The sequence below is a fragment of the Betta splendens genome, chromosome 4 (genome assembly GCF_900634795.4).
Source record: "Betta splendens chromosome 4, fBetSpl5.4, whole genome shotgun sequence".
In the NCBI taxonomy this organism is placed as follows: domain Eukaryota; kingdom Metazoa; phylum Chordata; class Actinopteri; order Anabantiformes; family Osphronemidae; genus Betta; species Betta splendens.
The window spans coordinates 5266697-5280158 of NC_040884.2; the positions used below are offsets into that span (position 1 = coordinate 5266697).

At 47.4% G+C, this 13462-nt stretch overlaps 1 protein-coding gene across 4 annotated transcripts; it reads left to right on the forward strand.

Annotated features, from left to right (window-relative positions):
• The first annotated feature begins 545 nt into the window (after positions 1-545).
• acsbg2 (acyl-CoA synthetase bubblegum family member 2) lies at positions 546-12984 on the forward strand. 4 transcript variants are annotated; one of them, XM_029147039.3, is made up of 15 exons: positions 546-702; positions 5824-5953; positions 6381-6499; positions 7371-7642; positions 8450-8538; positions 9080-9200; positions 9535-9615; positions 9700-9849; positions 9918-10094; positions 10170-10351; positions 10442-10684; positions 10759-10976; positions 11054-11193; positions 11311-11557; positions 11625-12984. In XM_029147039.3, the coding sequence occupies exons 1-15, from the start codon at positions 582-584 to the stop codon at positions 11741-11743; spliced, it is 2409 nt and encodes an 802-aa protein (XP_029002872.1). In that variant the 5' UTR covers positions 546-581; the 3' UTR covers positions 11744-12984. The 4 variants fall into 4 exon arrangements, with proteins under 4 accessions (XP_029002872.1, XP_029002873.1, XP_029002874.1 ...); XM_029147040.3 differs by lacking the exon at positions 546-702 and adding an exon at positions 3170-3351; XM_029147041.3 differs by lacking the exon at positions 546-702 and adding an exon at positions 4070-4088.
• The last annotated feature ends 478 nt before the right edge of the window (positions 12985-13462 follow it).

Genomic DNA, 13462 nt, shown 5'->3' on the forward strand with positions numbered 1-13462 from the left:
TGGTTTATAAATCAGGGGTGGCTGTGCAAAAGATTTTGGGGTACAAATGCTGCATAGCATAGTTACAAGGCATGCAATCTCTAAAGAACCTCTCTTTTACAACATAAATAAACATAATACAAATTTACACACGCGCCTGATCTGAAACGTCTTTATTTTCTGTTAATAAACATGCACTGAAACCGGCATTGACTTCCTGCCTTTTTCAGGTTTTCAGCACATGGTGGCAGCATAGATCTATATTCTCACTCAGCAGGACTCCGGCATATCCGTGACTCTTAGGACTAAGCTGTAGAAAGCAAGTCAGTATATCTATTAAGGTGATACTTAGCAATGCATTTTTTCAGTCTTAGTTTTTTAATTAAATTATCAGATTTTCTCGATATGGAAACTATTGATAAAGAGTGTATATCATAAAATAGTTTATATATAATATGTAAATATATATGTTTCATTTATTTCTGTAAAAACGTATACATCATATCCGATATGCAGGAAAACACCAACACCATGAACCCACTGCAGCTGAATATAGTGTGTGTAATAAACCGTGGCACAGCTGTAAAGCGAGGTGGGGCAGGATGACCGTCTGGCTGAGCAGCAGTTCTGTAACTGGTGGTTCTGACTCTCTGCCAGTAGAAGCAGCGCTCACATCCCCACAGGCAGCGACACTAACAGGCGAAAGCGAAGCGTCCACAGGAGGTAAGAAACACCACCGGTGATCCGATTGATTCCCGGTGTTGATCTGGTTGGGGTCATCCTGCCCCCCACCTGCCCAGATGCGGATGAATCTCTGTAGATGGTTTTTGTTTCAGTTGGGCTGATTGTTGCTGTGTTTAAGATAGCGTTTAGCTCATGTTAAAACGCCACAAAGTCGTATAGTATGAATGAAATGCGAGGCATTTAAAGCTGTTATTACCAAGTTACTACGATACGGTATGGGTTTAATTCATCTTCCCTACTTTAGTTGTTGCATATTTCGTATATAATACACGTACGTCCACTAGCTGCTCAGCGGGAGGCGTCCTCTGCCTGACGTCATCCGCCCATAGTTTGAGTCATACCTGTTCTTCAAGCTCCGACCGCATTTCTCTGCAAAGCTTTCTAGTTTCTTACTAAAGCAATTTCCTTCCAAATCCAAGCTACATCATTTTTAGCGTTAGCGTTTAGCAACAACATTAGCATCGAGTCCTATGAGATTATAATTATGTATAACTGGGGATTGTAGTTTTTGAATGCAAAAAATGGGTGTTTTCTATTTCCCCGTACTATCATTTGGATTTACATCTGTATACAGTCTATCTGCTTACATTTAATGTAATAATTCAAAGGGTGATTGCATTCATCACAATATGCAACGTTTTCTAGATTTCTCCCTTCGGCTCCTACCTAAGTGAGACGGTGCTTTAGGTTCTGTGATTCTCCGTATGGATAATGAAGGTGCTTCATGGCACCACCTCAGAACAGTGTGGGTGAGAGAGGATGTCAGTGGCCGCCAGTAACCCCGTGCGCCAGCGCTGAACACGCCCTGCAGCATTCGGTGCCGCGCGCACGGCCGATGCTGTCACGTGACGCCCGGCGTGGCGCGGTTGCTCTGTGCTTGCGTCTCTCCTGGCAATTGGCTGAGGCCGGTCTTTCTACACAGCATTGGTGGCATGCTTTTCAGTCACGTGAGAGTAGTATGCAACACACACACACACACACACACACACACACACACACACACACACACACAAACACAAGACTCACCCCACAAAACAGGCCACGTACAAATAAAAACAAAACCACATGTGATGCCTGTAAAACCAGTTGATGAGTGCATACACACAGTTTGTCCTGTTGGTTTTGTGTCATTAAATGCACAGTGAAACGTTTGTTGTTGTTCTAATACTGTTTTGTAGGAAATGTGTTTGTTTTCTGCTTCCTCCGACCCAGAGAGCAAAGCTTTGAATGAAACTCGGCTTGTTTTACTATCAGCCAGTTTAATATTTGGCAAATTTAGGCACTTTATCTGCGAACCTCACTGCACTTCGTGACCTACTTCTCTTGGTCCATCAGTTTTATAGTGTCACAGTGTTTGACAACAAAGACAGCAAATATTGCTCATCTACGCGCAGTTTGTTGAGTTTGTTGCCTTTGTTGCCTTTGTTTCCTTGATCTATGTGCTTAGGTTTCATCACCCTGCATGTTTGTCCTGAGCTCAGAACAAGAAGTACAGGACTGACCTGAGCTGTCAAACTGTCACTGAGGCTGTCACATCTGTTTATGAGTCAGAAGACTCAAATGAGTTTTACAAATAAACATTTAAATAATGTAGTCACAACATCAGCTTTGAAGGAGCTCATTATATCAGCAGTAGCTTCTACAGTGGTGGGGTAGTCAGATATAAACAAACCTGCATTTATAATGTTATTTGGCGGAAAAAGTACATTTGTGTACTTATAGCTGTGTAATTATTTAGTGGTGTGAGATTGCACCTGTATCCTGGAATGGAAATACAGAATGCATGTACTAAAACAGGCTGTAGTATTTACCTGAGCCACACAAAAATAATGGGATCAAAATACAGTTAACTGCTTAGATAAGCAAAATTTAAAATGTTTTTTAAAATGTGAGGATTTGTCATCTTCAGCTGTTTCATCCATTTCATAACAATCCGCTGAACATGATGCACTGAGGCCAGAACAGAACTGGAGATGTTTACAATTTGTTGCTACACACCTGCTTCTGTCACTGACTCAGCGAGTCATTCTCAAGCGTCAGTGTCCAAAATTCAAGAAAAAAGAGAGCGTGGACGACTGATGTGCAATATATTTGATAAATGTAGGTCAAAAGATGTTGATGTCTTAAAGACCTAAGTCAATCCAGCGCAGCTGCACCGACATGCACTCCCATGCTTGTCCGACAGTAACCTCAGCCAGCAATGCTGCAGCGTGTGTTTGAATGTGCTGCGGAGCGTGGGGGGATGGGTTGCCATGACGGTATCATCTGTGTCAGTGAATGTGTGTGTGTATCCTCAGTCTCACTTCCCCCACCTTATTCATTTGGCTTTCGTGACCTTATATGGAAAATGGGTCTTGTGGTGTGAGTAGTGCGAGCCAATCCGAAGGCTCGGCACGGTTTGAGGGCGGTGAAAGTCTGGGTTGGGTTTACGGGGGATGGACCGTCCCGGCCGGCGAGGGTTTGAAAATGAATGATATGCTCGAGTTGTAGAAACACAGGGCGGACGGCATTTTCTTAGTGTGTGTTTAGTGGGAAACTGGAGAAACGACATTTATAGGAAGGGAAGAGGAATCGAGGACCAATTCTGTGATATAAACCAGGAATATCATCATTTTCCCACAATGCAATGTGAGTCTTTTGTCTTAATGCTTTACTTTCTTGTAACTAAGATCATTTTACATTGAAGGCCAGCCTTCACACGTACAGATCTCATTTAGTAAGAAAGAGATGAGCGGAGATCCCTGAGAAATCAGCTGCTATGCGTCTCATCCACGGTGCTTTGGTTTTAGAAGTAATCAGTTCTTTTGCCGTTTCCCAGGTCACGCTTCAAGCATCGTTATTTCCTGTTTTTAGTCTCTGGTTGTGAAATTCAGTTGATCGGTTTCAGGGTCTTGGATCCTTACTGGTATGTGATAACTTGGGGGATCTGAGGACCGGTGATGTGTGGGGGGGGCTGGTTTCTTACTAAAGGGTGTAACCCACTCATCAGATATGTGTAAATTAGCTGACGTTAAAGTGCCGCCGTCAAAGCTTTTTAAATGGCCACACGGGTAAAAATAACTTGTAGCTGGAGCATAATTGTTGGATGTGGCGAAGTGAGGATGCTGAGGATGACGCCCAGTCTGCTGCAGCCGCGGGGCTCTTCGGAGGCAGCAGCAGACTGGGGATGGGGTTCAAGCCCAGGGCTGATCGACGCAGTGGAGCTGGTGGATGTCTTGGACAAAAAGAGACAATAAGTTGGACCAGTGGGGCCAAAGCGGAGGGAGGGGTGGGTTTGTCTGCCTGGGGATTAACCTAACTGTTTGCGTGGACGCTTTGTGCTGGGAGAGCCCCGTGTTTGGTGCCGAGGAGGGTTTTTGTACACGGTAGGCAGCTGTGGCTCCGTCTTATAAACGTGGTGTTCTTATCTGATTCCAACTGTTGCAGCGTTTTCCCTTTCAGAATCAATCGGCTGTTGCTCTGCTCTACATTGATAATCTCCTGCTGATTACGTGGCTGCAGCAGTGATGGCAGTCAGTCAGCTCAGCCTCCACTTCAGCATTCAGCATGTCTTATTAATCTAGTTCCTTTTACTTGTTAACAAATAGAGACATAAACGGGGCAAATTCATGTAGTTACTTAGTTACACCTGATGACGATGCTGTCACCATCTGTGAGTGATCACAGGCACCTTTATGTGTCATGGATCACGTGGTTTAAGGTCGCTGGACTGAAACAAGTATTTGAAAAGCAGGAAGAAGCACAAACAAAAAAGGGACGAGCCAGAAATAGTCTGAGGACGGTTTCCATCGCGTGTCTCATTCAAACAGACTTGGAGAGTCTGACTGACTGAGCTTTCTTTAAGACCAGCCTGACGCCCCTCACCTCCTCCATCCCCAGAACAGCACAACTACGCCGCCCAAAGAATGGATATTTTAATCTCTGTCCCGTCATCAGCAGACATCTGTTCCCAGAACCTTCAACCCGAGCCGCTTCCTTTACTGGATCTGCAGCTGTGTTGGAAGGAAGCGACAAAATAAATTGCGTCCATATGAGCCGAGGTGACAGCAGGTCAACATGCGATCGCACTAGAAGCGGATTTGTTTTTTATCGACACAATTTCATAAATACAATCTGAATTTGAAATTTCGCTTTAGCTGGAAAATAGCTCCAAAGTGTGATGGATAACGCGTCTCTTCCCACTGGTCCAGTCCCAGTGGTCTCTGACAGGCGGGTCCTGATAGGACGCTGCCACAATAGGCCGACGAAGCTGCTGGTATGTGTGTTCAGCGCCCTTAAATAAACAACTCAGACCTGTGATTTACCAAAGTGAGGGGCCGCTGCCAGTGGTGATGGCTCATTGTTCAGGAGGCTTTGACGTGGTTCCTGTGATGAGGTAACAACAAAAGCAAAGGTCACCTTTAACTTACTGTAAGTAATGTAGGATGTGACTTTTCAGTCCACGGCGTCCCATTTAGTATGTCCTTTTGTACCATCTAGATTTATCTACATGCTTCTTGTGGTATCTGATATTGGGATTGGATGGACTGAGAATGTGGAGCAGTGGAAACTTGAATTCAAAAGCTCTCTTGTTTACCTCGGCTGCACGCGCTCCCCATGCTGCTACCAAACAGGCTCATTCTGTCAACACAGGTTGTTCCGGTGGAGACCGAATTAGTTTAGTGGCTTTAAGCCAGAGGTAATGGCTGAGCCAAGTCGGGGGCTCCTCCTGAGCGTGTGGTTGGGGGTCACAGGGTTAGGTACAGGTCCGTCACACATGGGTGTCACTTACGGCCGCGTGATGAGGCCGGGGGTGAGGTCAGCATCCCACGGGGCAGGGTTCATACAGGACACAGCACGTTGTTGTTTGTTGTGAGACCATTAGTCATCAGAGACCCAGCGGGGCTCATGTACACCCACATTACTACACAGAGTGCCAGTTATTCAGAAAACCTTAACAACAAAGTAAGTAAACAATGCTGCGGCACAGAGGTCATCCAGTCCACTGAGCGGCAGGTCAGGAGCCCGCTGGAAGCCGAATGCCACAAAAAGGCACAGGAGGAAAAACGGTAAATATGCTTTTCTAACGTTCTAACGAGTCCCGTGGCTCCTGTGTTGCAGTGATCGCGTGCGAGTCCCCCAGCGTGTCGGAGGCTGAGGTGATGGAGCCTGCCAGGGCCGCCGGCTTCCTGCAGTCATCCTGCGCTGCAGAGCAAAGGAGCGCCTCTCTGGACGACATCGACGCGGCAAAGTATGTCCGCACGAACGCACCGCGACGACCTGATGGTTAGAATGCGATCGGGAGATTAGAAAGAAAAGCGACTGCTTGATGAAAGGGTTCTGGGGTATTTTACGACCACTGGCCAAAAACGTTGGGGAAACTCCAGAGAGACTTAATCAGAAAAGACAGTTTCACTTGCTTGATTGCTAGTTGGTCTGTTCTAAGAATAACTTGCTGGCTCAGCAGTATCTCACATGATGGTAGCCATCACATCAACGATGACTTATCAAGCTGATGAGTCGTAGCGAGTTGAGAGCTTCTGTTTGACGTTGTGACTCAGTGCAGCTTCAGGTTTCTGCCTCTGGTCGTTCCCAGAGGACGTGTGGGTGAACGGCCTCCGTGGAGATCGGCTCCGCGGTCCTAAGTACTGAGGCTGTGTTGCTTCCATCTTCTTCAGTGAGTCATCGGAGGAGGAGTCCACAGGGGAAAGGGAAGAGGTCGGTGCCTGCAAAGAAGCCGCCAGCAGCACCACGGCCACAGAGGTCTCTGCTGAACCCAGCCCAGACACACAAACAGGTGAGCGGAACCTCAGCGAAGCCACGGCTACGTAGCATTTACTCTGATAACACGTACTATATATAGAATACGATAATAAAGGAAGTACAGTAACACTCGGCTCAGTGTGTCGGCTGCAGCTGCTGAAGTCAGCATTTTACCGCTAAGGAAGACGGATAAAAACACTTCCTGAGGAAGCGGGTCAAGCAGAACTGAGTGAACTCCACATTCTCTGGCAGAACTAAGCCGGTTTCCCCTTCCTGCCCATTAACATGTGGCCCCCACACAAAGCAGCCTGTCACCTGGAAGCGGCCGGGCGCTGGCTGCTAACAAGGATGCTACGGATATGAAAATCCAGTGACATGGAAATGTGCAGCGTTTACATACGGCGTGAACCGGCTCAGTGCTGATAAGCAGCTGTCTGCCATAAAGGCACCCCTGGCTGGTGTAATAAACCCACTCTGTTGAACTATACGACCATAGAATCACCTCGTCCTTTCTCATTGTTAACAAAACTTAAACAACAGCTTGAAACTGTTTGGAGATTAGTAATTATACACATGTTCTTCTTGTGGATGGATTTCTTTAAAGCTTGGTCTTTACACCTCAAATGAAGTGATAAGATGGCGAAGGCCGTTGTGTGGTGGTGTATTTGCGGCTGATGAGCTAATATTGAGTCGGCCGTTTGAAACAAGACAACTCATCAGCCTGAAGTGATGCTTGAGCGTCAATATTTGTGCATCCTGTTGAACATTCGCCGGGGGCAGAATCCAGTCCCCCGTATTTGTCCGGCGCTCCACTCTCGTTGAGCGGCGCCAGGGGGCGAACGGCAGCGCCTCCGGGGCCACAAACGCAGAGCGAGCCTTCATCCTGTCTGACCTCTTCCTCACAGCGCCCCCCCAGCGCCCCAGCTCGCTGTGTGTGGCGCCGGCGCCAGAGCCCGGCCTGTGGACCACGCGGGGCGACGCGGAGGTGAGGCTGAGGATGGGGGACTCGGGCCTGGCCGCCGAGACGCCCCTGACCGTCGACCAGATGTTCCGCTCCGCCGTGGAGCGATTCGGCGGCCGCACGGCTCTGGGCTGGAAGGAGGGCGATCAGCTGAAGACGCTCAACTACAAGGACTACTACCAGGCCTGCCGCAGCGCTGCCAAGAGCTTCCTCAAGGTACGGCCTCTGTGTAGTCAGCTAATTAGGCATCACATTATTCAGCTATTTATTCTAAAATGATGATTTATTTAGAAACACCAGCCATTTAGTTTATTTAACCACTAAAGAACTCTACCACCATAGCAATGTGATGTCTGGCTGATTTCATGTTTAGTTTGTTTTGGACTGATGATCAGATAAAACAGAACCCGTAAAAGTAAACCCGCTGTCACGTTGGACGTGATAGGAGATTTCTATTTGTGTAAACCAAAGCTGAAGCGTTCAACATTCGGCCTCTCAGAGTCTCGTGCTGGTGCGTTTGCCCTCGCGCCGCGCTCCTCCAGACAATGCACAGACATTTCGACACAGCGCGAGGGAGTTGCGCTGAAACGTCAGCCCGACAGCGGGACACGTCGGTGTCTGTTGTGAAGCGGTGAGTCAGGCGGCTTGTGTAGACGCCTCCTGGTACGGCCTCAGACCTGGCGCCCCCAGGTTAGGATCAAAACGCCTTTAGGTCAGTGATGTGAAGCCGCACTATGTTACAACAGCGCGATGAGTTATTTGTGAAGCTCAGTGCGGCTCTGACGCTTTCTATCTGCTTCTATAGTAACAGCTGCTGTGGGAAACGTTCACACTTCAATTCTCATATAAACACTTGTGTAACAGGAACAAACGTGAAGCTAAGTTTGACTGTATTTGTGGGGGCTGCATTTTAAAAGTCAAAGATGGGGTCAACATCACTGTTCCTAAGCAGAAAAATCTGCCCCTTTGCTTCAAATCAGTTCCTGGATCATTTACCAGGTTTTTTTATCTGTTTCCCCTCAGCTCGGCTTGCAGCGCTACCACGGCGTGGGCATCCTGGGCTTCAACTCCGTGGAGTGGTTCATCTCTGACATCGGGGCCATCTTGGCTGGGTGAGTTTCAGCTTTTCCTCTGAATGATTGTTTGGGACATTTGAATGTTTCCACACTGCTTCAGGTTTTGGTTAATTAAAGCAGCTCATGGCGCTTCTCTGCTCCTGCTCAACCTGTATGTGGGTTTCACACAGACGCACACGCCTAATCTTGGCTCAGAGCTGATTCATAACAATAATGTGGACTCGTCAGACTGGCCCAGATGAACAAATCAGATGGTGTTTTAAAAAAGCCAAGAGTGCAGAAAGCAAAAAATGAAATTTAATTTGGTCTTCCTTCTTCTTCGGCATGTTTGGTATTCTAATGATGCAATGCTGTGAGATATGGTTATTGTCTCAAATATGAGAAATGTGAGATAATGTGTTGCTTTGGACGACAAAGGTTTGCTGGAAACTGCAGTTGGTGGTGATCGGGTCTCACGGTTCTGTTAATTGAAATGCACATTTCTAGCGTTTGTACCTCAGAATAGAACGGCGTGCCTGAGCCTCTGTATCTGTAAATGTGAGAGAAGCTGAGCGTCATGGTCACTGGTCTGTTGCAGCGGCTTTGCTGTGGGCATCTACACCACCAACTCCCCTGAGGCCTGTCAGTACGTCGCAGAGAACTGCAAGGCCAACATCATCGTGGTGGAGAACCACAAACAGCTGCAGAAAATCCTTCAGGTGAGATCAGCAGCAGTGGAAATTATGTATATATATATATATGTACATACTGTATGTGTATGTATATATATATACAAGGTTTATAAGGTTTTCAGCTCAGGAATAATTAGTGACTCACTAATCACAAGATGTAACACAAGATTTGTATTTTCTTTTTGCATTAAATGTCGTCTTTCCTGTTGGTATGGACGACATGCTGCATGTTAAACCTTAGGGTGAATCAGCACATGAACAGAAATGATGATACCAAACAAATGTGACATATCTGACTGAAAATATAAGTATGAAGTGTAGAAGCTTTGTGCTCATTGGGTTGTTTTCTTTTTGCTCACAGGTTGAAGACAAGCTTCCTCATTTGAAAGCCATTATTCAGTACAAAGATGCACTAAAGGAGAAGAGACCAAATCTGTACAGTGTAAGTGAACCCCTTTTTACGAGAACTATGGCAAATGGGAATCTTGCTCCGTCGCCGTTGTTGAAGTGAACTCATGTTCTGCAGTGGGCAGAGTTCATGGAGCTCGGCCGCGACGAGCCCGACGCCGCTCTGGACGAGGTCGTCTCCAGCCAGAAGCCCAACCAATGCTGCACGCTCATCTACACCTCAGGGACCACGGGGCAGCCCAAAGGAGTCATGCTGAGCCACGACAACGTAGGTCGCACGTGGCTTGTCTTTACGCCCACAAACACGAGCGCTAACCGCTAACTCCGCCCCCTCAGCTCACCTGGACGGCGCTCTCCACCAGCCGCCACGTGCGCCTCACGGACGCCACCGAGTCCCAGGAGGTGGTGGTCAGCTACCTGCCCCTGAGCCACGTCGCCGCCCAGATGGTCGACATCTGGGTCACCATGAGGGTTGGAGGCGCCACGTACTTCGCGCAGCCGGACGCGCTCAAAGTGAGTGTCTTGACCCGGTTCATGAGCACGTGACCCGCAGGCGCCCGGAGGTAACCGTCAAACGTGCTCCTTCAGGGCTCGCTGGTCAACACCTTGAAGGAGGTGCGTCCCACCGCCTTCATGGGGGTGCCGCGGGTTTGGGAGAAGATGCAGGAGAAGATGAAATCCGTTGGCGCCAAGTCGTCCACGGTGCGCAGGAAGGTGGCGGCCTGGGCCAAAGACGTGGGTCTGCAGACGAACCTCAACAAGATGAGCCAGTGCGTTGTAGTGTGTCCACAAAGCTTTAGTTGGAACTATGAATGTAAACAAGAGTCGAACCACTGAACCTGGTTTCTGTGTGTGTCCAGAAATGGAGCAGCCAATCACACGCCGCTCAGCTATCACATCGCCAAAAAGCTGGTCTTCAAAAAGGTGCGCAAAGCGCTGGGCCTGGACCGCTGCACCAGGTGCTACACGGGCGCCGCGCCCATCACCAAAGACACCCTGGAGTTCTTCCTCAGCCTGGACGTGCCGCTCTACGAGCTCTACGGCATGAGCGAGAGCACGGGGCCTCACACCATCTCCCTCCCCGACGCCTACAAGCTCACGAGGTACGTGTCCCCCGCGGCCGCCGCCCTGAGAGCGCGGCCGCGATCAACTGAGGAAGGTGCTTCTTGCCCTGCAGCTGCGGCGTGGAGCTGCCGGGGTGCAGGACCAAGCTGCACAACAAGGACGAGGAGGGAAACGGCGAGATCTGCTTCTGGGGTCGGCACGTCTTCATGGGTTACCTCAACATGCCTGAGAAGACGGAGGAGGCGCTGGACGCGGAGGGATGGCTGCACTCGGGTGACCTGGGCAAACACGACCACCAAGGGTTCCTCTTCATCACAGGAAGAATCAAAGGTTTTTACCATTTAATTATATACTAAGTGCATTATGAGGAATCAAATCTAACCTTCAGTGTCTGCTTTTGATTTCAGAGCTCATCATCACAGCAGGAGGCGAGAACATCCCTCCTGTTCCTATTGAGGATGCTGTGAAAGAGGCTGTGCCGCTCATAAGCAACGCGATGCTGGTCGGAGACAAGAGAAAGTTTCTGACCATGCTGCTCACTGTCAAGGTAAACTCTCAGAGCAGAAGTAAATGTTCGTCAGTTGTAGCTGCTTCTATGCTGCCATCTGGTGGCCACGTGTGGAAACTGCAGCTAGTCCAAACCTTTCCTGATTTTTGCGTGCAGTGCCAGGTTAACCCTGATTCAGGCGAGCCGCTAGACGAGCTGTCTCCAGAAGCTGTGGAGCTGTGCCGGAAGCTGGGCAGCAGTGCAACGCGCGTGTCTGACGTCGCCGGGGGCCGAGACCGGGCGGTCAACGCCGCCATCCAGGAGGGAATCAACCGGGTCAATGAGAGGGCAACCTCCAACGCTCAGCGCATACAGAAGTGGGTCATTCTGGATCGGGACTTCTCCATCAGCGGAGGAGAGCTGGGTGAGTGGATTTCACATCATTCTTTTCTTTTTTAGCTGCTCAGTGTTTAACAGTGAGCGTTTCGCAGGTCCTACCATGAAGCTGAAGCGTCCAGTGGTGCTGAAGATGTACGGAGAGCAGATCGATAACTTCTACAGGGAGCTGGCGACACCCACGACTCCTGACAATCCACTTCCTCCAAAATAGATCAGCGCCTCCACGGGGAGGTCCAGACTGTCTGTTAGCAGGCGGACGCGCGCCACCTCCACCAGCCGCCCCCCAGTTTTCCTGTTCTTTGATTGATCCTGTACTTTGGTTGCCTTAAGTTGTGCTTGTTCTGTCTTGGTTTACATTTTTGGCTCAAGAATTGAGCTGAAGCCAATGTGAAAAGCTTTGACTTTAGAGATTCCAACTAAACTCAGCTATTTATTCGTTTCACATCTGAGAGGTGAGGTGCAGTAGCAGCTGTAGAGGTGGAGAGGCGTTTGTCGTAGTACTTGAGATGAAGATGTAGTACATAGGATATTTCAACAGCATAATAAATGTTTTTATTTATTTCCAGTTTGCCAAAGTCTGCATGGGCCAAATGAGCTTCACTGAGGATTCGCAGCAAATTCAGCAAACGTATCAAATGTTTACAGGCTTTTTAAGCGCGTCGGGCTTCTTTTTGTCCTTCTCAGCCTGAATTTGAAGGAAACAACCCTTTTTTAGTCTCCATGTTTATAAAGTCGGGAGCAGTTTCAAACATGTATGTCATGTGTAAACATTCTCATTTTCTTTGCTGTAAAAACGTCATAAAGCCATATATTTAGTTGGTTCACGTTCAGGTTTTGTCTCTTGTTCATCGAATACTGTAAAAATATCCTGCCCTTTTTTCTTTTTTCAGACCAGACGTTCATGGTTATGGTTTTTACTTACACGTAAACAAAGGCTTAATCAGGTGTCAGTTAAAGGATTATAGTAAAAGCTCAAATGTATGAGCTGCCCTGTTCTTATTGTTGCCTTATGCATGAAATATAAAGACATCAGGTTTGTTTCATAGAGCGACTCCATGAAGACACGTGAGAAGGGTTGGAAAACGCAGGCAGAGGTTTTTGCACTCCAAAGAGCTGATTAATGTATTGTATATAAAACAGCTGTATATAAGCTTATTCCATGTATTTGATGCCATGGCAGTTTAAAATGAAGCTGAGGTTTGTGGTAGAAAAGTTACAGTTAAATAAGGAAATGACGGTGATTCGGTGCCATCGTTGATTCCCTACGACTGAGGCCGTTCAGTGTAAAATGAAGAGCTCAGTAAAAGGTCGGACAGGAAACTGGATTCACCTGAACCTGAAGCGTTGTTACTGTTCATATCAGGTCACAAAGGGCGAAATGTTGGACGCTGCAGTTTTTGTCTTCAGAAATGTGAATGTTTGTGTGAGGAATAAAACGTCATCAAGTGTCGAGCTCCTTCTTTTAGTTTCTGTGTAATAAATAAGTGGTGTTTTGAAAAAAACAATAGTTCAAAAGAGGTTACATTTATGTACTTACCAGATAAAAAGTTTGAAAAAGAGAAATCAAAATAAAACCAAGCTGCTGTTGTTGCTGTGAAACTCTTCACCAGTGACGCAGTTTGATATTAGTCACAACTTAAAGTGAAGCTGCTATTTGGAAAATGACTTCTTTTACAGTTAGTTAAGATTCAAATTTTCATAATTTATTCACTTGTAGAAACATTGATTACTGAACTACAGCTGTTTTTAAGTTCATATTTTACTTTAATGCATTTACATTTATTACAATGCATTGTAATTTTTTTCCTTTTATTTGAGTAAAGGACGTGAGGTTTTCGTCCACTGTTGCCAAGGCTGAAACTGAAATCCAGCCTTCAATCTTTTTTTTAACTCCAGTTCTTTTCCTTTGCTATAGGTCACTATGTCTGAG

Bases quoted from the DNA above. Each gene is read 5' to 3' on its own strand.
- acsbg2 (XM_029147039.3), top strand. From the start codon at position 582: ATGACCGTCTGGCTGAGCAGCAGTTCTGTAACTGGTGGTTCTGACTCT. The intron at 8,539-9,079 runs GTGAGTTTCAGC...GGTCTGTTGCAG, and splicing joins ATCGGGGCCATCTTGGCTGG to CGGCTTTGCTGTGGGCATCT. The intron at 11,558-11,624 runs GTGAGTGGATTT...AGCGTTTCGCAG, and splicing joins CATCAGCGGAGGAGAGCTGG to GTCCTACCATGAAGCTGAAG.